Source organism: Hippoglossus hippoglossus, chromosome 24 (genome assembly GCF_009819705.1).
Source record: "Hippoglossus hippoglossus isolate fHipHip1 chromosome 24, fHipHip1.pri, whole genome shotgun sequence".
Lineage (NCBI taxonomy): Eukaryota > Metazoa > Chordata > Actinopteri > Pleuronectiformes > Pleuronectidae > Hippoglossus > Hippoglossus hippoglossus.
This window is the reverse complement of record NC_047174.1, coordinates 842,501-866,093: the sequence shown is the minus strand read 5'-3', so window position 1 is coordinate 866,093 and position 23,593 is coordinate 842,501. Positions and strand designations below refer to the sequence as shown.

The following is a 23,593-nucleotide window of genomic DNA, read 5'->3' as shown; positions in this document are numbered from 1 at the left end:
GCATTCTTAGTCCCCAGAGGATGAATCCAGTGTCTTTTGAAAATGTACAGACACAATTTCCCGGACATTGTGCAGAGCTCACGTTATTTGGATAAAAACTCAAGTTAAAAAAAAACGATCATCTGCTCGTTACGTGGAAATAAAAAAGCTAATTTCCTTTAATAGAGTTTTTCAAAGTAACGTTTTTGGTAATAGTTTGTTTGACTAAAAGCTTCTTCCAGCGACAACATGTGACGGTTCAAACCGCTCTGGACTGGTTCTGACTCGGTGATGAGCTGCAGAGAAGAAGCCACTTTCCTCTTTGTTCTGCTCATAATACTGAGTTTAACCTGAGCGCCGGCCTGTCCTCGCAGCAGGAAGCGTGGAGGACAGGAGGGTCGACACCCGCCGGCGCCGCGCCGAGATTAATGTGTGGAGAGGCAGCAGAGCCCGCGGGCGGCCGCAGATAAACACAGAGAAATGATTCAGTTAGCTGTTAACACGCCGCTCACCTCGCCTCCCAGACAGGAGGAAATCGAATACTGATGTGATCACGTCCGCCGCTCATGATGATGTGCAGCGGCGGAATAAAAGTCCAGCATCAGGGAGCGACGAGGGAGCGACGAGGGGGTTGTTGACATCTGACATATTCCAGATTATTCCACCGTGATTTCAGCTCGCCGCAGTAAATTGAGGGTTTTTTTCTCTCGGCGTTCGTCTGCCTCCAAAGTATTTTTTGTTCAGTTGACATTACCTGAGCACTTAGTGTGCATTAAGCTGCTCGCACACAGTTAGCACTCCACAGATGATGCTGTCCACTGGAGTGATTTATCCTCATGTTGTCTTTATACTGTGTGTGTCTGTGTGTGTGTGTGTGTGCACTGTATTGATTTGTGTTTAAATATTAATGAGAGTCTGCAGCAGGTTGAGGAAATGAACACAAATCGATGCGTTTGAAGTTTAACTGTTTCATCATTAACACGATTTCACCATGTGGCCAAAAGTATGTGGACACAGATTTAGTTCCATCTGGGTCTGAGTTGTGTCACAGTTTGTTCCAGTGAATCCTGATGTTGTGAATAATAATGATACGTGAGAGCTTCTGCAGTTACCAACCAACCAACCAGCCTAACTAACTACTTACCAGCTGAATAGCCAATCAGCTGACTGTACATATCTTAGTCTGTCGTCTTCCCACATAAACGATTGGATGACATTTACCTGCTGAACCTGTGACATTAAACCGACTTTGCGTCTCTTCCAGACATCGAGCTTCTGGCCGCCTGCAGGGAGGAGTTTCACCGCCGCCTCAAGGTTTATCACGCCTGGAAGTCAAAGAACAAGAAGAGAAACACGGAGACGGAGCAGAGGGCGCCCAAATCGGTCACCGACTACGGTACGACGCCACAACTCAGCTGGTGTAGTCGGTATTTAATCTGGACACTGAGTGGTAAAGTGGAATGTGTTAAAGTGAGGTGCTGGTCGTTGTTTGTCAGTTAGAGAACAAGAGACCAGGAGGTCTAATGCCTTGCTTCAGAGCTCCTCGGTAACTACAGCAGCATTTATAATGATATTTAATCATTCATCATTCAAACATTTATTCACATGTTGAAATCATTTCGCTCCAAAAGAACTGAAGTGAAGTTATTCTGGAAACCAAAGAAACCATTTGATTCTCTCACTTCACTCTTGTTCTTTAAACTGAAGGATGTTCTGGTTCTGATTGGGACCAGAATCCGCTCGTCCTTCCTCCTGCGTGTGGACGGTTTTCATCGTCTTCATCGTGTCAAAGAAAAGAAAGCACATGTGTCCTGGTTGCTGTGGTGTTGCATCACTTCCTCCAGTGTGTGTTTGTAACCTGGCATGTTTACTTTCAGATCCTTCACCTCCTGTGAAAACAGCATGTAAGTCGTCCTTCAGTGTGTAACGCTACTAACCCAGAGCTGCTGCCCCCCCCCTCCCTTTATTAACCCCCCCTGCTGGGCGTCGATCTGGTGTCGGCCTCCGGTTTGTGTTTCTCTGTCTGATGGAAGAGTTTGTCTCCTCGGTGGAGGATGGTTGGGTTTCCATGGCAACCTGGATGGAGACGTGTGTGCAGGAGATTATTTGAGTGATTTTGAGGCTGAACGCTGCCGCTCCGTCTTTCTGCTGCAGCGGCTTGATAAAGAGCCCAAGTGATTCCTCCGAGCTCCTGGTGCTGCGGTTACTGATACTCCCACACGGAGGACTTCTCAAGGAGGGAGGAAACGAGGGAGGAAACGAGGGAGGGAGGGAGGGAGGGGGAGGACACAAGGCATTTCCTTGTTTGGTGGCAGACGATCAGATCACGTTCACGGGAGCGTGACGGGAGCAAAAGGCCTCGAAGTGACGGTGGCGACACTTGAGCGACGCCCAGTCGTGACCTGAAGGCTCGTTCAGCCGCGTACGAGGGTCAGAGCGGAGCGGCGCGACGGCTCCCCGAGGACGATCGTCTGAATCCTCAAGAACCAAACGGTTCACTCAGGATTCAGATCGTCAGAAAAGCCTCGTAGAGAAAATCTGATCCTCTCGACTCAAATATGTATTTTGAAGCAAAATGTCAAATCATTCCAGAATCCATGTCTATCTACGTCACCTCAACGCGAAGCCAAATCATCTCTATCGCCCCCTGGTGTCTGGCTGCAGTGCAGGTCATGAACCTCCTCCATGTTAGCAGATGGGACACGGACCAAACTAGAAAAGTCAAAGTAGATGTTGAATAAATATGTTTCTGTCGGGGCGACACCTTCTTACCTCGATGCAGTGACTCAGACTTTCAATCGGAACAAGATGGCAGCTTTTGTATTCAACATATTTTCCTTTCATTTCATTTTCATTTGAGTCATTTCACACAGAGTCAGACGTTCGACAGAGTGACGCTCCAGATTCTGTTTCTGCTGCTTTTTCTGAAGAAGAAAATAATTTTTACTTTCTAAAACTTGTTGCTATGGGAAGGTGAAGGTTGTTGCTGTTTCCTTTTCTCGCCTGTGTGTGTGTGTCTGTATGTGTGTGTGTGTCTGTGTGTCTGTGTGTGTGTGTGTGTGTGTGTGTCTGTGTGTGTGTGTGTGTGTGTGTGTGTCTGTGTGTGTGTGGGCTCATCTTGTTGGTGACGGGGGTTCAGTGTGTTGCTCTGAGACAGATGTTGTTTCATGTTTTCAGAAGCCGTTAGAATTGATTTTAACAAGGTTTGAAACCTGGAATCACTTTAAAAACACTGTGACATCAGCGTGGATAAAATATATGATATAAATATAGATTCTACAGAGATAGAATTCACAGATTTACTAGAAAAACTCTAATGAGCTGACTTTGTAATCAGATTTATTGATGAGGAAATATAGATGATTTTAGCTCTGAATCGGTTTAGAAGCTAAACACAGGAAAGTGACGAGTGGAGATTTATTGTGTAGGTGAGGTTGTGTAGATGAGGTGTGTAGATGGGGTTGTGTAGATGAGGTGTGTAGATGGGGTTGTGTAGATGAGGTGTGTAGATGAGGTGTGTAGATGGGGTTGTGTAGATGAGGTGTGTAGAGGAGGTGAGTAGAAATTACGAACATACGAAAGTACATTTACATTCTTGTAATCCCCTTTAAGTGGAGCTTAATACTCTGAACTCGTACTAATATGACGTCGTAAAATGAAGATACTTATTAATCAATTTAATTTCCTCTTGTTTATATTTCTTATCTTTGGAATAGAAAAAGGAAATCATTATTTGCAATGGAAACAGTTTTTTATTTCTTGATTTAAAAGTGAAAGATGAAATGATTGTTCTCGTTCTGAGCGAGTTGTCTTCGTCTCGTAGAGAATCGTCCTCTGTCTCTGTAGATCCTTGTTTTAGTCTCAGTAGAAGCAGATTGTGCTCATTTCCTCTCACGGGTGGCGGTGGCGGCGCTTCACGTCCTGCTGGTTTCCTCCCAGCGCCGCTGACCCTCCCCCAGCTCCCACAGCAGGACCAGCGCAACAGGCTCATTATTTAACAGCTGATCTGAGAACAGCAGCGACGGCCTCAGTGTTCACAGGCAGCGAGAAAACGCTGATTTCACCTCCTGAGTCTTATTCCAGTTCGTTCACCTGTGTTTTAACTGCTGGACAAAGCAGTTTGCATTAAAAGCAGTTTCAGGAGTGAAGTGTCGGCTGCAGCTCTGAGGACGGCACAAGAAAATATAACTTTTAATCTGCTTTTTTCAGGGTTTAAATAGTTTTTAGCAGTTTTAGCTTCACTAACTATATTTAATCCATTTCCATTGTATTTGAGTAACAGCAGAATCAGTGTCTCGTCTTTCTCACTCTTACACCTGGAAGCAGCTTTTAGATTAAAATACTTTATTTCCTGTTAAGATTCTTTAAATCTTAACTTGAAACTCAGACTGAGAAAATGTTGCTCAAGAGCAGCTTGTTCTTCATCCTCAGTTAAAACACAGGCTGATAAACAGGAACAAGGTCGTTAGCGGGTTCCCAGGTTGCATGGCAACATGAACACTGACTCCTGATTGGTTGCTGTCATCACTGAAAAGACGCCTAACTTGTTTTTCCCATCCAAACAACAGCCCAGCAGAACCCAGGCCCGCCCATCCCGGCCCGGCAGTACGAGGTGGCGATGAACCGGCAGCAGCGCTACTTCCGCATCCCGTTCATCCGGCCAAGCGACCAGTACAAGGACCCTCAGAACAACAAGAAGGGCTGGTGGTACGCTCACTTCGACGGGCCCTGGATCGCCAGGCAGATGGAGCTGCATCCCGATAAACACCCCATCCTGCTGGTGGCAGGTCAGTACTACACGTTTGAAACAGGACGTTGTGAGCGACAGAATAAAGTAAGCAAGAAAAGACTGTAGAAGAAGAAACAGTTTGTGCACGTCCTTGGTAGATAACGCTACACGTACGCAGGATGCAATATGCATATGAAAGGTAGGGGGCGGTGTAAAGGTAACGATGCACCAGGTCTGCAGTTAACTGCGATCAGAGGTTAATCTGAGTTTCTCTCAACGTTAAAAGTGTAAAACTGTGAAGTTAGTTAAGAGAAACAGGAGAACGGTGTGAAACTAACCCTGAACTCTGTTGTCGTCCTCCAGGAAAGGACGACATGGACATGTGCGAGCTGAGTCTGGAGGAGACGGGCCTGTCGAGGAAGAGGGGGGCGGAGATCCTGCCCCGCCAGTACGAGGAGATCTGGGAGCGCTGCGGCGGCATCCAGTACCTCCGCAGCGCCATCGAGAGCCGACAAGCCCGACCCACCTACGCCACGGCCATGCTGCAGAGCATGTTCAAGTGACGAGGAGGGGGAGGGGCCTCTGGCTGCACACAAAGGGACGGATTTACCAGCTAGCTAACACAGACGGCGTCTGAGCGTCGCCGGGAGGTTCTGACTCGGGAATTCACGCGAACAACTGTCCTTTTGTTTTTCTCTCGTCGTTAAGTTTCTCGCTCGCTTCACTCCCTCGGGTCGCGGCGAGGGCCGGGACGTTTCGCATCGAACCCTATGCAGAAAAAAATCATAAATGATCACATCCGGTTGTTTTCCAAGGAATTCTCCTCTCGTGTCTGCAAGTTTAACTACGAGGCCTTAACACAACGTTAACAGGGTTTAATTACCACAAGTACGACCTCTTCTTCTTCTGTCTTTTCTCTTTTGTTCAGAGCTGCCTCCCAGACGACAAACTTTAAATTCCCGTGTAGTTATACATTCCTGATCACGACCCTGACGTCGCTTCCATGGTAACAGACCTGTTTACATCGTCCTCGTGTGGCTCTGGAGCCGAGAGGCTGCACGAGCGTCACATTGTTCCTCCTTAAATCTGCTAAAACTTTATTTTACCGTCGTCTTTCCGGCCGAATGTAACCTGAGACCTCGATGATTTGTTCCTGTCGTGATTCCTTCTTTCCTCATCGTGTGATTTCAACTTAATGAGAAAAGGTTCAGAAACTTTGTGACTTTGAGACCAAACGTTGCTTGAAACACTTTATTTCGTTTTGTTTTTGGGACCGAGCAGTGATTCAGCTCCGTGATTAGTTTCTGCAGAAAATGTGAATTAATTATGCAACTGCTGAGCTGCGACTGAGTCACTGCTGTTTCAGAGCAGATCAGTGCCGCAAAAAAAGTCATTAGAACATCGTTAGTCTTTAAATGAAATCTTTGTACACGAGGAAACTTAATTTGCAAACGTAGTGATTCCAACATGTTTTTCTTTGACTTTATCTTTAAAATATTAATTCTACATTTGGCTGTTTGTTAAATGAATTCACCTGATTCTAGAAAATGTTTGAAATGTCAGTCTGGACATTTTTCTGTCGTTGTGGACAAAGCGCTGGAACTGGAACCTTCTTCCAACACTGAGATATTTTCTATGAAATCACGTGAGTTCGGTTTGTGCAGCGACAGTGACGCTTCCACTGGAATGTTTATTTTTAAAAGAACGATTTCTACTTGAGCCTGTGAGGTTGTGAGAGAAGCAACGAACCAGGTCAATGAGCCGAGTCGTCCGTTTGTCGTCAACACTTTAAAGACAATCCCGCACCTGAGGCTGCTAACTTTCCTTCTGATGCACAAGAACCAGGTGACTGAACGCGAGGCGTCAACACGCAGCAGCGAGGGAAACAGACGAGCTCCGGGAAACTGTGTTTCTGAAAGGTTTCATTCAACGATTGTGGTTCATCATGAAACTGGTCCAACTCCCTGTTAAAGTCCAGAAACTGGAAACTGAAAAATACCAAAAACAATGTGATTGATTCAGACTAAAGTTTAAATGTCATGAATTGTAAATGAAGATAGACGACACGTCTCATATAAACGCTGCCATCTTGTGGTGATGACGTCATAAAGTCAGAGTCTGAGCCGTAGTGATCGTGGAGTGGAGCTGTGGTATTGAGGTCCCGCCCACACACTCGCTCAACCAATCATGAGTGAGTCAGCTGTCAATCATGACGGCTCGTTTTTATTTGATCAAATAACTGATTCAAACCCAACTGATCAGAAACACTTGAACAAACTTCAGTGAGACAAGAACGACCTGAAACGACAGAAACATCTTTGACAAACATTTATTTAAGCTCTGCTTGTGACCTGCAGCCACCAGGGGGCGATCCAGGTGCTGTCTTGTCATCCATCTTTGTTTAGAGTCTGTGGCTGATTGGTGGAACAGAACTGAAGGTTCGTTAATATCCTAAAATCTGATCAGTACAAGTTTAAATTGAACAGTTTTATTCTAATTAATTCTTGAAATCAAACGTTGTTTTTGGTCCAGGCCTCATTTTGATTCTGTCCCCAAAAACAGACATAATTTAGTTTGTAACAAATCAAATGTTTTATCTGTTTATTGAAACTCTGCGTGTTGATGTCGAGTGTGAGCGTCAGAGTGACGACCTCCTGAGGCGTAAAGGGAAATGTCCTGCGATCTGTTTCTCTCCTCACTGTACAATCATTCCTCGGGAAGCGCTGCCTTCGTCCACTGTCTCTTTTCTAACACTGATCTCTAACTGATGAATAAAACATGTTTCACTCACCTCGGCTCCGTCTTTGACTCCGTGAACCACGAGATGGAAACCGAGAATCGGATCAATGAGGAGAAAGTCTCTTATTTAGCAGTTTGTATTTTTAACTATTATTTGTAAAACAACACGTAAGCGAACATTTACAGCAACGAGACGAGTCCAGACACACGTGATATTTACATGATCTGTACAGAAAGACAGGACGTCGGAGATCTAACAACTCGCAAAGTCTTTTTTTTTTTTTTTTTTACAGTGCAGCTTCAGAAATGATTCATGAGACAGAATATGAAAAAGTGACAGATTTCCTCCTGAGCTTTCGATCATGTGACAGTTTTCATCGGCGGTTAAAGGGTTGATGATTTCTGTCGTAGCTTCTCCACGACGCCACTTACAGCCGCTGATGAAAACCATGTGATGCGGTTGAAAGCTTTAAAACTATTTACAAAGTTTAAGATGTTTACGAACAAATAACGTCAATATAGTTCAAACATTTGTGGATGAATCCTCCTTTGACTTTGCCTCTAGCGCCACCGTCAGGTTCAAATGTATAAAGTATTTTAGTTAATGACCAAATACCTGAACTTAAAAAAGCAACGTTCCACTGGTTCCCAACATTTTGGTTAAAATAATAAATTTCAGCTTTTTTTCGTTGACAAAACTTTTACCTTGACATTGTCACATGTCAATATCGCTAAGATTAAAGGTACCGTATGTAAGTTTTCGCTAATGCTACATTGCTAACGAACCAAACCAGAACAGAGCCCAAACCCCGAGCCGCAAATTCCTGGACTCCCCCCCCCCCCCCCCCCCCCCCCCAATCGAATCCTCCCCCAAATTGAATCAGTCCTTCCTCGGCTGATACTCCATCATTCCACCGAATTTTAAGAAAATCAGTTTGGTAGTTTCTGCGTAATCCTGGTAACAAACAAACAGAAATGAAAACGGAACCTTCTTTAACTACGCAGAAGAGAAAAGTTACGTGAAGCACCTTTCAGTGGTAACGAGCCAGAAGGTTTGTGAACCGCTGATCTACGTGATGAAGCTCATCAACCGATTCATCCTCCTGCGACGAGTTGAAAAACATTCGGATCGATTATCTTGATTATTGGAAAATTCAGAAAAGAAAAGTCTCGACAGACCTAAACAACAAAAACAGATCCTGAGAATCTTTAAGAAGATAAAGCGTTTGTCTACAGCTTCAGTAAACCAAGACGTGAGATCCATCGCTGCAGCAGACGTCCGAGCTTCTCTTCAGTCGACAGCTGGAACACAGTTTGTTTTTTGAGTGTCTGTTTCCCCGGAAGGAAAATCGTCTCTGATTGGAAGCTCTCGTGACTTTTATTCTGAAAACTCTTCGTCGTCTTCGAGGCTTTGACGAGTTTCCACCTGATTCGTCTGCAGAGACAAAAGAGACGTTAACGTGATTTAAAATATTCCACAAAAGATTCACACAATAATGAAGTTATTAATCATTAGATTCTGATTCTACGTGTTTGTGTTAATTCAGTTAGAGCTAATTTACACGGAGCTTTCCAGGAAATTCTTTGTTATTCACAGACACGTGAAGTGTTTCTCCATGAATGTGGATGAACTCGAACTTGAGCTCTAACTTCTGTGAATGAGCTTCAGGAACAGAGGAGAGAATAAAGATGTTTGTTTGGTTTGAGGAGCTGAAGCTGCTGAGGAGCGTCATCGTTCTTTATCTTCACCAAAAGCCTCTTAAATGTAAAGTATTGATGTTTGTGTTGGGACACGTTGAGACGTCCTGAGCTTCCCGCTCAGCTCAGACCCCAAAAGAGGATCAGGACCAGACTAATCACCTGAGGTGAGACGAGGAGTCGGGACAATTCCCACTGTGTTTACTCATTGAGACAGTTCCTCGCTCCAGGAGACGTCCCGTCGTCCTCTGGGAGGTTTGATTACTCTGCGTCTGTTTTAACGCTGCAGCTCTAAACCAATTTAGCTTGAGACGGTGGAGGCAGATTAAAACTCTGCAGTCTGTCCTAATAAAACCAAGAAGACGAGTTTGGAGGATTTCTCGCTGAGTGAGCACGAGCTTCTTGCAGCAGCACACGATTGCACTCGAGGGGTTTCAGCAGAACGACCCTCTTACCTTCAGTCGTGTTCTCAGGTGCCGTCCAGGGCCGTAGGTTCTCTTAACTGGCCCGGCCTGCGAGGGAGTACCTGTCGTCGTATCTGCAGAGAAGAGCAATGAAGCAGGTGTGAGAGAGAAACTGCAGAAACAGCAACTCCAACAGAAACCAGAGTCCTCGCTGTGTCCACAGATTCAGACACGAGCTTCAGAGGCATCTGAATCTTCAAATTCTTCATGTTTCTAAAATCTGTACAAGTTCAGTTAAAAGCTTCTGAGTCAATAAACCAGAATAAATGATCAAAGTTCTAATATTGTGTTGTGAATTAAAAAAAATTGTTTTTTTAATCAATAAAAACATAAAACATGTTGATCCAAAAGATCGTTTGTGGGTTTTTCGGATGTGAATGTTCAAACACCTTGTTGTGTTCAATCTTTTCAAAAATGCAGAATACTAAAGAAATAAAAAACACAATGTTGAGTTTTTCTCACTTTCCATGAATTTGTTTTTCTCTTTCATATGAATTATTTATCAACTCGACCTTTTTAGAATTTAATCACATGATTTATATGTAAATAAGAGAAAACAACACGATTCAGACATTTGGTTTAATGGCAGCTGTTGACCTTTAAGTCATTGACCCTCTCGTTTGCACTCGAGCTCGCTCGTCGCTCACTGTGAATTCCGAGGAGGACATTTCTGCGAGTGCAACAGTTCTGATAATGGTAATAAGATCGTAACTTTTAAATATCTCCGGTTCAGCTGATGGGAAACGAGTGTTTGAGCGGAGCCGCCTCGGAGGAGCGTCTGTCGGAGTCGAGCTGCGGAGCTAACGGGGTTGAGATGAGAGTTTTCTGCCTGCGACTGTGAGCCAGTAGTTAATAAAACAAACGCCTCCTCTCCATTAAAAATCAACTTAGCATCGATTTACGCTGCCGACGGCTGAAGATGTGAGAGACATCAGAGATCAGACTGAGAGGAGAACATCTACAAGTCATTTAAAACCACATTAACCCTCATGCTACGTTTAGTTTGTTTATTTACTGTGAAGCAGATTCAGATATTTACTGTCACTCACACTGTGTCATCCTGAAACAACGATCACGTGACACTGTGTGTTCATGTGTCACAGATTAAACCTTAAATCTATCAGAGTTGACTGAGAGGAACCTGAAGAATAAAATGTGTCGTGAAAAGGTCGTGAGTCTGAGTTATAATATAACAGATAATAATAGAGTTATGTTAGAGATCAGCTGGAAAACAAACCACTCTGACACAATCTGTGTAGAAGAAGCAACATCATCGTATTAAACATTAAAATGTCCTGAAGCGTCGTAAAAGTGTTATAAATCTCATAGAAATATAAAATCTCATAAACATCCTAAACATCTAATAAAAGGATTAATGAAAAACAACATGGTCTAGTTAGACGTCATAAAAATGTTATAAAATGTTGAAACTTTTGCAGATAATTTGTCTGCAGCTCATATTAAAGGAACAACACTGAGCTGACCGGCCTCTCAAACTCAATATCCCATCAGCCCCTGCGGGTCTTTACCTGCACACGGCGCCGTGTCCAGGGAGGATGTGACACGCCCCCCGTCCTCTGCAGTAATCAGGCTGGAGGACGCAGACGCTCTGACACGGCAGCTCGTCCACTGACAGGAAGCCGGGCTCGCACACGCACCGGGCCTCCTTCGTCCGGCCGCTCACTTCACAGCGAGAGAACCCGTCACAGGCCAGAAACTTACAGGGATCCGCCTGATCAGCTGCGAGGAGGGAATCGGACATTAGTGTCATCGACAACCGCAAAGTTCGGATGTTAGCATTGATCAGAGCGCCCCCTAGCGTGTTGGGTCACGGGCTTACGCAACAAGTTTTCTTGAGATTGATTTTTCAGATCCAGGAATCGATTTATCATTTTCTTTAACTTTGGGACGTTTTCCACATTTTTGTGAATTTCTTAAGAAATAATTCAGTTAAATGTTTCAATATGAAAACGGTCGGACGTGTTGAACAGGTGGATCGAGATAATGATCCAGATTTTAAGAATCTAGATAAAAACTTTATTCAGTTACAGTTACACATATAGAGAATAGATATGTTTAGTGTTTAATGTGAAAAGTTTAAAGATCATTTCTGTGAACATGGTTTTTGTATCTGATTTCCAATATATATATATTATGATCTGTACTTGCAGTACTGCTGTTGATGCATGAAGGAGCGAGTGCACATCACAGTAAATCTTTAGTTTTATCACAACCAACACGATCACGATTGTGCTGAAACACAATTTGCCGCCTCGGAGGCAGAAGATGTTGCGGCAGCACTTCCTGCTCCGCGACTCACTTCTCCTCTTCATCACTGCTCTTCGGCCTGTGATGTTCTGTGCAATCCCACCGTACATTGGGCTGATTTGACATATAGACGTAATTACTGAGTCTATTTGAATGCGTTTGTGATCTCGGCCTCATCTGTAAAGAATATTACAAGACAAAGCTTATTGAGCGCGAGCGGCATACAAAGAAGAGCTGCAGCGGCTTATTATAAGAAGCTGCTGTGTGTTTTATCACCCACATTAAAAGATGTCATTGGACGCTGTGGAGCTGCTGCAGCGCGAAAGAGGAACTTACACACAGTCAAAGGTTTTTCCCCAAAGTCTGAAGTTATTAAAGATTCAGTTTTTAACAACGAAGATTCTTCTTAACAACAAAACAATGAAATTCTGTGGAAATATTCACTGATTCAAAAACAGCAAATCCAAAGCCTTTAAAACAAGTGTTGATCGTTGAGTTCTGACTCCAACACTGACTCCAACAGTGGACATGTGGTCACTCCGCTGTACCTGGTTCGATGTCCAGGGAGTGGGTGTCGATCTGGATGTGCAGGTTCTTGGCGGCGGCCGAGCAGAACTCCTCCAGGACGCAGTGGACGGCCTCGGTGATGTTGTACGGCACCGACTTGGCGAACTTCATCTTGCTGTTGATGACCACGCTGCCTTTCCTGAAGTTCAGAACCTCCAGGTTCCTGAAGCCCGTCAGGTTGGCCTGCAGGAACGGCATCAGCTGCAAACACCAGCAGAGTTTATCACTTTCAGTTTGAAACAGTTTGGATCCTGAACGACACACGAGAGGCGGACGGCCGTTAGAGGACAGTTCAGTGATGTTAATGTTTCATTCATCAAATCGACTCGTCGTCTGTCAAACATGAGGAGCTGCAGGACGGCGTCAGAGCAGAGTTACAGCTTCTGTCCTTTTATATACAACATTTACAAGAGAAACAAAACTACTAAGAAACAACAAGAGGAAGATGATCATCTCACTTCTCTGAGTTTATACAACAGTGAACTGACACGTGTGCATTTCATGTCTATTTCTTCATCAGCTAATAAATAATTTAACTAAATGCAGCTTTTTCTTGAGTTGAGCAGAATCTAAAAATGCAAAATAAGTTCCAACAATCTGTGAAGTTCATTGGTTCAAAGTGTCTCCTGTGCAGTTGTGAAGTTTATTTCCACAATAAAAATTTGAGTCTGAGTAAAAATAATTCAAATTCTGATACATTTTTATATGAATCAGTTCACGATTGCAGAACATCTACTGAGACACGAACGTCAGATGTGATCACGATCTGGTTTTTAAATGATTCATAACTCGTTGGAGACGATGTTAGAAATTTGCCTCCCAGCCACGAGTGAAATTCAAATTTCTATCTGATCTGATTTTATCTGCATGAAAACAACAAGAGTGAATCATTATTATATGCTGTGTGTGTGTGTGTGTGTGTGTGTGTGTGTGTGTGTGTATGTGTGTGTGTGTGTGTGTCGTGAGATGATAAACAGCAGCGACTGCCTCTGATGTGATTGTGTTGTTATTGTCGGGAGATGCAGTGAAACGACTTGAGTTTATTTCTGTGTCACGTTTCTTCACTTATTCGTTTTGTGATTGAGGTCGAAGAGTCGTCACCTCAAAGTTTACACCACACGAGCAAATTAACGTCTCTATAAATCCACTTAAACACACACACACACACACACACACACACACACACACACACACACACACACACACACACACACACACACACACACACACACACACACACACACACACACACACACTCGGCCTCAAACAACAGAAGTGTTTCTCTGACGCAGTTAACAGAAGTGTTGAGCAGATTCATTTTAAGATCCATCCAGAAAACGTGGAGATCTTTAATAATAACATGTTCTATTCGTGTGATAATTACTAACAACAGCAGATCTGAGGACACGAGACAGAGAGCAGAGGATGCCGGTTCACTTCTGCCTCGTGCAAAGGTGCCGTTGAGCATTTATCCTTCAGATACAGAGATTTGTTTCTCACTGAGACAGTGACGTCCCTGTGGTTCGATTCCTGTCTACTTTTATATTTCACTGTGACCTTTGACCTTTGACCACTGGAATCTAATCACTTCATCCATGGGTCAAAGTTTGTATCGTTGCTTTGGAAGACGTTTGTGAAAACCTGCTGTAACTTGATGTTCCAGCCTCATGAATCAAACATCTCCTCATCACTTCATCTTCCCAGAGCTCAGGTTCACATCTTCAGGCTGATTCAGGATCATTGTGCAGATGAATCACAGATTTAAAGACACATGTTCTGATGTCGTTAACATGTTCTGATGTCGTTAACATGTTCTGATGTCGTTAACATGTTCGGAGCCTCGAAGGGACACAAGGGTTTTTATTTATCTATTTATCCCGTGAAGATTTGCTGACTGTGCTCGATCTGTCTCTTCCTCTTGTTTCATATTCACACCAGGGAGTCCCCCCCCCCCACAGCCATGGTGATCTAATGGTGACCACGTTATTAATTATTGCTTTTAGAGACACAGGAGAATAGGAAAATGTATAATATAAATTCATATAACAACACAATGTGTGTTTTACTGCATCTATAACACAAGAAAGTGAATAATCACAGTTCAAGTCCAGAGCTTCTGGATGAGAGCTCTATAATAATAATCATCATCATCATCATCATCATCATCAATGTATTTATTTCTTTAGTTTCTGTGTCTGTATTGATTCTTGCGACCTTAAAGAAAACCAGGACCTGATGTAAAGTGTCTGATAATTAAGCTTCGTGAAGGTTTGACCTTTACTTTGATTTCCTGACGATTAGTGAAGTCGAGCTGCAGCGGCTGGTTTGAGTGAGAGAATCGTCCAGAGACAGAGTTCGAGCTGCAGCTTGTCGGGTTGTGAACTGAAAGGTTTTGATGAACGTGTGAAGCAGGAGAATCACTTCCAGCTCAGGAACAAACTAAACCTCATGAAACAAACAGGAACTCAGGAGGAGTCGCTGCCGTGTTTCCCTCTAGTGAGAGAGTGTAAACACAATCTCTTTAACCTCCGTTGACTTGATTGAATTGGGTTTAAAGAAGTTCAAACTCTTGCTTCTGCCTGTTCTACTCTTTGTTTACTCTCGTCGGAGGCAGCTCTGATTAACTCCCCCCCCCCTCATGGTTTGTAAATCCCCTCAATTAGCAGCAGATGATCGTCTGCTCTCAATCAGTCGGAAGCTTTTTGTTAAATTCGTTTGGAAACATGAAGCTGTTAAAATCAGATTTAAGACTGGAGGGACGCTCAGGAGAGCTCATCCCCCCGTCTGCTAATGAAACCTCACTTAAATTAACTCCATCCACATTTTAATTATCAGGCCCCTCAAATCTCACATTGACGGTGATGACGTTTTGTTTCCTACTCACCACGTCTAAAAAGGTGTTCTCCAGGGATCTGTACTCAGACGACGTCTTGTTGAAGAGGTCCTCGGAGAAGTCCATGTTGGTGACCCGTAGGCTGAAGAACACCACCAGCTCCCGCCCGTTGCTGGCCGTGGTCATGGAGGGCGTGGTCAGGTATCTCACTGGAGTCTGTGCCGTGGCCCCCACGGTGGCGTGCTCCTCGCCCGCCCATGTGAAGCCACTCCCCTCATCCGGCAGCTCGCTGGCCTCCGTGGTTGCCACATCTGTTTGGTCCAGCTCCACGGCCAAGTCCTGCACGGCCTCGTCAATGGCGTCTTCAGCAGCAGGCGGTGAGCTGGTGGTGCTCTCACTTCCTGTCTGCACCGTCTCCTCCAAGTCTTCACCGATGATGACGACGGCCGGTTGTTTCTGCTCCGGCGCTGTGATGTCGTCCTCTGAGGACACGGGAGCGGAGGGGATCACTGGTACCTCAAAGAGTCCAGAGTCCACAGTCGGGCCGGGGGACGACGCTTCAGACACGTCCACGGGAGCCACCAGAGGTGTCGGGACGGCGTCTGAAACCGGTGCCGCCGTCACACTGGAGGAATCAGTCTCTTGTGTCTCCTGCGCCTCCGGAGCTGCCACCTCTTTGAAAGGTCAGAGACAGAAGTGAGACAACAATGAGCCGGAGGAATATCGGAAACCTTCAAACTGCTTCCTGATGAACTTTAATTAACCACGTTACATTTAAAATTTGTTTGTTAGGCTCTGAAATTTCCCACAAATCCAGTTTGTGTTTGCTGTGTTTATAAAAATCGAGGAAGCTTCAGTAAGTCGTCCTGAAGATAGAACATTAATGTGTGAGAGGATCTTTAATTATCTTCTGTCAGTGCACATCTCCATGAACATCATTCTGTAATCACATCGTATTTCAGGCTCTGCACAGGAACCTGCTCACCTGCATCAACTGAGGTCGATTCAGACTCTGCATCATCTTCAGCGGGGACGAGGTCGCTCTCCACCCTCGAGTCTGAGAGGTCCACTTCCTCCTCAACATAGAAAGGATCCACGATGGGATTCTCGTGACCAGGTTCTCCGACCTCTTCCACCGAAGGATGGATGGCGACGGGTAAATTATCTTCCTCTAGCGGGTGGTGGTAGTCGGGTCCCACAGGTTGAAGGAACTCGTTATCTTCCACAACCTCAAAACTGTCCTCTCCAAAGTGAAGGTCTTCCATAGAGTCCAGTGGGTAAAGGATTTTAATGGATTCTGCTGGTGGCTCAGTAACGGCTTCTTTAAGCTGTGGTTCTAACATCTCAACTGTTTCCTCCTCTGGATTCGGTTCCTGGACCTCAACAGCCTCCTCTTCTGCTTCTGGGACTTCTTCTACCAAGTCCTTTGATTCTGAATCTGAATCCACAGGAAGGTCTTCAACTGGCGGTAAAATATCGACCGTGCCGTCCTCTGATTCGGCCTCTTCTACAACTTCTTCAGGAAGTTGTGGCTCTGAAGCTGTTTCCTCAGGAACTTCAGGTAGAGTTTCCTCTGGAACTTCATGTACAATTTCCTCAGGAACTTCATGTACAATTTCCTCTGGAACTTCAGGTACAGTTTCCTCTGGAACTTCATGTACAATTTCCTCAGGAACTTCATGTACAATTTCCTCTGGAACTTCAGGTACAGTTTCCTCTGGAACTTCAGGTACAGTTTCCTCTGGAACCTCATGTACAATATCTTCAGGAACCTCAGGTACAGTTTCCTCAATAACTTCAGGTAGTGTTTCCTCAGGAACTTCTAGTACCATTTCCTCTGGAACTTCAGGTACAGTTTCCTCAGGAACTTCAGGTACAGTTTCTTCAATAACCTCTAGTACTGTTTCCTCTGGAACGTCAGGTACAGTTTCCTCTGGAACTTCTAGTACAGTTTCCTCAGGAACTTCAGGTTCTATTTCCTCAGGAACTTCTAGTACTGTTTCCTCTGGAACTTCATGTACAATATCTTCAGGAACCTCAGGTACAGTTTCCTCAATAACTTCAGGTAGTATTTCCTCAGGAACTTCTAGTACTGTTTCCTCAGGAACCTCAGGTTCTATTTCCTCAGGAACTTCTAGTACTGTTTCCTCAGGAACCTCAGGTTCTATTTCCTCAGGAACATCTAGTACTGTTTCCTCAGGAACCTCAGGTACTGTTTCCTCTGGAACTTCTATTTCTGTTTCCTCAGGAACCTCAGGTTCTATTTCCTCAGGAACTTCAGGTACTGTTTCCTCTGAAACTTCTATTTCTGTTTCCTCAGGAACCTCAGGTTCTATTTCCTCTGAAACTTCTATTTCTGTTTCCTCAGGAACCTCAGGTTCTATTTCCTCAGGAACTTCTAGTACTGTTTCCTCAGGAACCTCAGGTACTATTTCCTCAGGAACTTCAGGTACTGTTTCCTCTGGAACTTCAGGTACTGTTTCCTCTGGAACTTCTGTTTCTGTTTCCTCAGGAACCTCAGGTACGGTTTCCTCGAGAACTTGAACCTCTTCTGGTTCTGAAATTGTTTCATCTACATCCCCTCCTAGCTTTTCGACTGGTTCTGGATGTTCTTCCTCGGTAATGGTCACCTCAACTTTAACTTCTGCAACTTCGGCTACGTCCTCATTTGGTTGTAAAACTTCAACTCCTGTTTCGAGTTCCTCTTCCTCCATCCCTGGAACCTCAGGTTCTTCTGGCTCCTCTTGAGTTTCCACCACAGACTCTCCCTCTGCCTCAGAAACTTCTACGTTTGTTTCTAAAACTTCTAATTTCTCTCCGTCTGGTTCGGAGACCTCAGCTTCTTCAGGATTCGGCTGCAAAACCTCGTAAATTTCGCCTCCTAATGCTTCCTCTGGTTCTTCCTCAGTTTCATGGACACTCAGATCAACCTCCTCCTCATCTGGAAGATTGTTTTCTTCTTCGACCTCCTGGAGATTCCCTGTGCTCTCAGTGGGCGTCTGGCCTGTGATGGCTGAGAGTGTCGTGACAGGCAGAGCCGGGTCAGACGGCTCCTCTCCACCCGGAGCTGTGGTCAGTAGAAACTGTGAAGTCGGGGTAAACTGAGGCTCGTCGCTGTCCACAGGAATCAGGTCTTCCTCCGATATCAGGTTGGGAGACAGGCGGATATATGCAGCGTCCGTCGGGGTCGCGATGAAGTCTCTCACCAGTTCGCCGGTTTCATCGTGATGAATGGTTTCAATCTCATGTGTAATGATCAGCAATTCTTCTTCCTTCCCGTCTTCACTCGATGGCTCAGGCTCACTCACATTAATCTCCTCAGGCTCATGGGTAACTTCCTCTGAGGCGGGGGGAGGATGGCTGCTCTCTGGAACAGCCGTGGGGTCCAGCAGGGTCACGAGGGCGTTCTCCTTCTCCATGGGGGTGAGGGGAACCACCAGACGAGGTTTATCCACCTCCGGCTCGTCGGTGAGGACCTCAAACTCGTTGTGTGAGTCCGGCTCGCTGGACTGTGGAGAGAGAGATTGATTTGAGAGGAACTTCTTTTGAGTTCCTTGAAAAAAACGCTTTTAAACTATTAATTCTTATGAAGGTTTCAAGAAAATATATCTATCTATCGTACCTATTATACTATTGGTTCCAATTACTTTTAATTAATACACAACTTTTATAAGTACTTTCTACAGACAAGGATAAAATAATACAATTTGAATTAATGAATAATTATTTGCTTGAGTTTTAATTTAGTTTAAATGACATTTTTCTTTCTAAGACAATTTCAGTATCAAATATCCTTCATTTCTGAATCCATGTGCAGCAGCGATAATAATAATGATCTCACCTCGTCCACTACTTCTACTGAGGAGGTGGAGGTCAGAGCTGGAAGGTGAATCACCTCTGTCAAAAGAACCAAAGTGTCACCACGTCTGTTTATACTTGAGACACATGATTCAAAGTCTCCCTCCTTCATGCTGGAGAAGCTCATTTCATATGTTTCACATTTAACATTCGTTTCTAAGAGTTAGAACATGAAGAATGAAAGTATCGGACGTCACCTGGTTGGAAGTTGAGCGAGTCCAGGTCGATCGGCAGCGACGCCTCCTCCCGTAACGCCTTGGTCACCAGTTCCCTGAGGCCGGAGGCGGCGGCGGACTCCGGTTCGCCGGCCGCCGCCTCTGAATTCTCTGAGTTGATTTTAAGAGAATTGACCTCAAAGAGGAGAGAGTAGTGCACGGAGATTCCTCCAGGCCTGAAAAACAAGATGTGACCGTTCACTCTAACTCTGACTGATCAACTCGTGTGTATCAACCTTCTGCAGGAAAAAGCTCTGGTTCCTCAAACTCAAATGTTGATGTAACTCTGGATTTCTGGGTCACTGACTCGCTGCAGACAGACAAAGATAATCAATGGACGTGTGGTGCTGCAGAGAGAAGTCGCACTTTTCAAAATGCCAGGCACGACAATCTGGAGCTGAATTTGAACAGAATGCAAAAGGACGTCGTCGATATTCTACAGAACAACTGTCATCAAGAGAGAAGCTGATTCTCTGTCTGAGCACAAGAGGACGTGAAATGTCTTGTTTTTGTGTTTTTACTGACGTCAGAAACACAAAAGCTCTTCTTCATCAGGTTTCAGCCGTTTGTCTGAAGTGAACCTGATTTTGTCGTGTGCATGTAAACACACGTTCTCTCTATAGGTGGTTTTCACAGTCTGGTTTTCTTCACGTGGCGTCTCCATGACTTTCCTCAGAGTGCTGTTGTAAACTGGTCCAATGCGTCTTCACAGCCGTGTCCTCACCTGGCGTCTAATCCGAGCATCTAAGTTGAGCTTGACTCTGTTTCTATTCCTGCTCTGATGAAGTCAGTGGAGGCACGGGGGTGCAGCCCACACATTAAAGATCAGCCGCCGTGAATACAAGCAAAACAGCTTTATTCTCCTGCTGTTGTCTTCTCTTTGCCAACAGTACAAAGACCTCCTGCCTCTTATCTGATGTATAAAGCAGCGTCACACCCTTCCTCTTTGTCAGGTTTCACAACACCCCCCCACTGCGTCCTCCTCCTGGATTCTGTCCACTTAAAGGTCCTGTGTTGCAGAAAAGAGATTTCCAAGTCTCTTTTGATAATAAACTTTATAAATATGACCAAAGTATCAGAGAAATGCAAACAGCTTTTATTCTGAAACGAGCCGTGAGGCCTCCTGGGAGGTTGTGATGTCACAAGTGTACAGTCCCCGCCCCCAGCACCGCCCACCATGATCCACCATTCTGCCGCTGAGCTAAGTCAGGAATACAACTACCACCCTGCAGTTTCAGTCTAGAAACTATTTTTTCCAGACTCAACTTGAACTTTGACCTTCACCAGTTCATCTCTGAGACCATCTTTCCTCGAGGTCTTCCTGATATATCTCAAAAAATGACCTTGACCTTTGACTTTTGGCATCAAATTCTGATAAATTCATCCGTGATTCCACCTGAAAGTTTGCACCACATTTAAAGAAATTCCCTCAAAGCGAACGTGAGATATCGTGTTCACAATGACGACATGACGGACTGACGGACAACCCGAAAAACATATCGCCTCCGACCACTGGGTGTCGCCAGCGTGAAAACATGAAACTGTGGAGAAACTAAACAATAATCTTTACAATTATTATTATTATTATTATTGGTCTGTTGTTGATATAAAATAATAAACAAGTTGTTGATTTCTCCGTCTTAGGTTTGAACAGAATCAAACTGAGGCAGTTTCTGTTTGTGGAGTCGAGCAGACAGACGCAGGAGGAGTCGAGAAGCCTTCATCAGATTAGAGGACGAGCTCCTGCTGAGGCCTCTCCTCCGTGTTATTGGCCGTGACAGCACCAGACACAGGGGGGGGTGCATATGAGCGGGGGGAGGGGAGCAGCTATCCACAAGTCTTCCTGTTCCACTCCTCACCTGAGGCTCTGATAACGAGAGGAACCTGCACTCTAACGAACAACAGCTCTGAAATAACCTGCACAAACACACGAGGTGACGGAAACTACAGGGGAATGTTTCTCTGTCACTTACCCGTCAGTGTCCTGGGTCTCGCTGCCAGAGAGGAGAAGGAAATAAAGAAGAGGAGGTGCAGGTCAGTGAGATCAGCAGTGAGAAGACACTTTAAATTCTACACACAACAACACACATGATGCTCTAGAAAACAGTTATTAGTATGTTTATGTGCTGCTGTTCATTTAGATGATGGCAGAAGGAAACGAGTCTAAATCAAGTTCTCATGATAACACACTTTGTTCCAACTGGAGCCGTTCACTTCTTCATATTTTGTCCTTTTCAATAGAGAAATGTCAGTTTAAGATTTATTTATGTCACTTATTTGATTTTCAACACAGTTTTTTTAAGCAGTGGAAGATAATGTTTCCAACAGATTCTGTAACCAGGGAAACAGTGAGCACACGACAACTGTGTGTGTGTGTGTGTGTGTGTGTGTGTGTGTGTGTGTGTGTGACTCATGTGCAGAGATTCACTGAACCAGGTTCGTCCAACAGCTCGTTTAGGGCCTAGAGACAATCAGGACCTTTGAGTTTCACCAGTAAAGTCAAACAACTGTTTTAAATTCACCAGACTTCAAGTCAACGGAAGCGTCTCCTCCCTTCATCCATCCGTCTGTATCTAAAGAGGATGAAGCTCATTTATGAAGCTGATCTGTGATCTGTGACCAACCAGCCGCCATGTTTCCTCTGCAAATGACTTCTGTCAGAGACGCTGAGTGAAAATCCTCAGTTTTAATCTCACGTCCGTCACAGGTTTTACTGCAGTTCAACCTGAAACCTGAAGGTGGCGCAGCGTGGACTGGCCATGAGGTGACAGATTATTATTCCAACAACCAGAAGCCAAACAATCTGCTCCATCTGAATTTAATGACATGATCAAGACTCAGTGGTCACATGTGATTCCAGCCTCTTTATTTCAGAGCATCGTTTCTCACCTGATCCCCAGCACGTGGATTCCTTTGAATCCTGGAAGTTTGTCAAAAACATGCTGCATCTGGAAGAGAAACACAACGTTCACCGAGACGCACGAACACGTGAGCTGGTTACGAGCAGGAGGCCAGTGCATCACTCTCACAGACGCATGAATGTTAACTCAGTGACACGTATCTTTGAAGCACCTGCTCGCTCTTATGACATAATCGTCTTTAAAGGCTGCTTCAGGTCCTGCGGGGATTCGCGTGCAGCCACTAAATGATTCTGAAGCTCTAACCCAGAGTCGCACAATGAGCAGTGAACATGTGGAGTTCCTCCTCACGACTCGGGACCAACACATGTGCTGGCAGGGAGGGAGGAGGGCAGCTGATCCCTTTATTCCTCTGCCTCGTGGCTGAGACCTTACGGCCTCGTGCTGTGAACCTATTTACGTTCGGCACGAGCCAGAGTCACCGGCGCAGCGGGGGGGAGGAGCAGGAGGAGGACAAGGAGCAGGAGGAGCAGGAGGAGCAGTTCAAAAATTCAGTTAAATCCAGATGCTGTCTGGTTACGTTAATCTGTCTTTATATTGTTTTTATAACCGAACCACTGCAGGTGTTGGTGCCTCCGGTGGAAATAAATCACGTCTACAACTGAATCGAGACTGAAAACCCAGTGACCATGTAGCCACGTGGCTAGTGTTAGCCACGTGGCTAGTGTTAGCCACGTGGCTAACACTAGCCAGCCGTCAATGCAGGAATCAGCTCCATGTTTCAAACCAACACAAACTAAACCCGTCAGAATCATCAGAATTAATATGACTATTTGAGATGAAACGCCACATGTCCACAGATTGAAAATCCCGTCCCACCTGGTCCTGCAGGTGATGAGCCAGGTCGATGTACTGAGGTGAGTCTGGGTCGTCCAGCAGTTCTCTGTACCCCGGGTCCACCAGGTCGATGCTGAACTCCACCATCTGCTCCACCGGACTCTCTGGGACCACGTTAGGAAGCTCTGGGTCCTTCAGGACGACAAACACCAGTCAGGATCAAGAAACAACAAGAAGAAGAAAGTTTTTGTGATCCACATATTTAGATTTTAACTTAAACCTGCAGCAACACTTTCTGTTTCTGATCCAAAAAGCTGCCTATTTCCATTTAGCTCTTTTAGCTCTGAGTTTGTTCTCCACCACCTCCCGAGGGAAACATCTGACTCTTCAGCTGCTAAATGCTCCTCAAAGTTCACTTCAGATGAGATGAAGAAAAAACTAAAACGTGTATTAAACCACAAGTCAAAGCTCGATCTGATATATATCACTTGTTTTTAAAATTCAAGTGAAGTCAAGGGTTTGACATTTGATGTTTTTACTTTCACCTG

General features: G+C 44.8%; 1 protein-coding gene and 1 long non-coding RNA gene across 4 annotated transcripts in view; one reads left to right on the top strand and one right to left on the bottom strand.

Moving 5' to 3' along the window:
- myo6a (myosin VIa) overlaps window positions 1-5,483 on the top strand; it is a 75,273-nt gene extending 69,790 nt beyond the window's left edge. For 2 of the 3 annotated variants that reach the window (XM_034580589.1, XM_034580588.1), the window contains 3 exons: window positions 1,244-1,375; window positions 4,548-4,766; window positions 5,072-5,358. In XM_034580589.1, coding sequence (XP_034436480.1) covers window positions 1,244-1,375; window positions 4,548-4,766; window positions 5,072-5,271 — 551 coding nt within the window. In that variant the 3' untranslated portion in view covers window positions 5,272-5,358. Of the gene's footprint in view, window positions 1-1,243; window positions 1,376-1,856; window positions 1,884-4,547; window positions 4,767-5,071; window positions 5,359-5,452 lie in introns of those variants that run through there. The other variant, XM_034580587.1, reaches the window with a different exon arrangement.
- A 36-nt stretch (window positions 5,484-5,519) lies between these two features.
- On the bottom strand, window positions 5,520-7,496 carry LOC117758782. The gene is made up of 2 exons (XR_004613359.1): window positions 5,769-7,496; window positions 5,520-5,737 (listed from the first exon to the last, which is right to left on the bottom strand). It is a non-coding gene; the product is annotated as an uncharacterized LOC117758782 (long non-coding RNA).
- Between the last annotated feature and the right edge of the window lie 16,097 nt (window positions 7,497-23,593).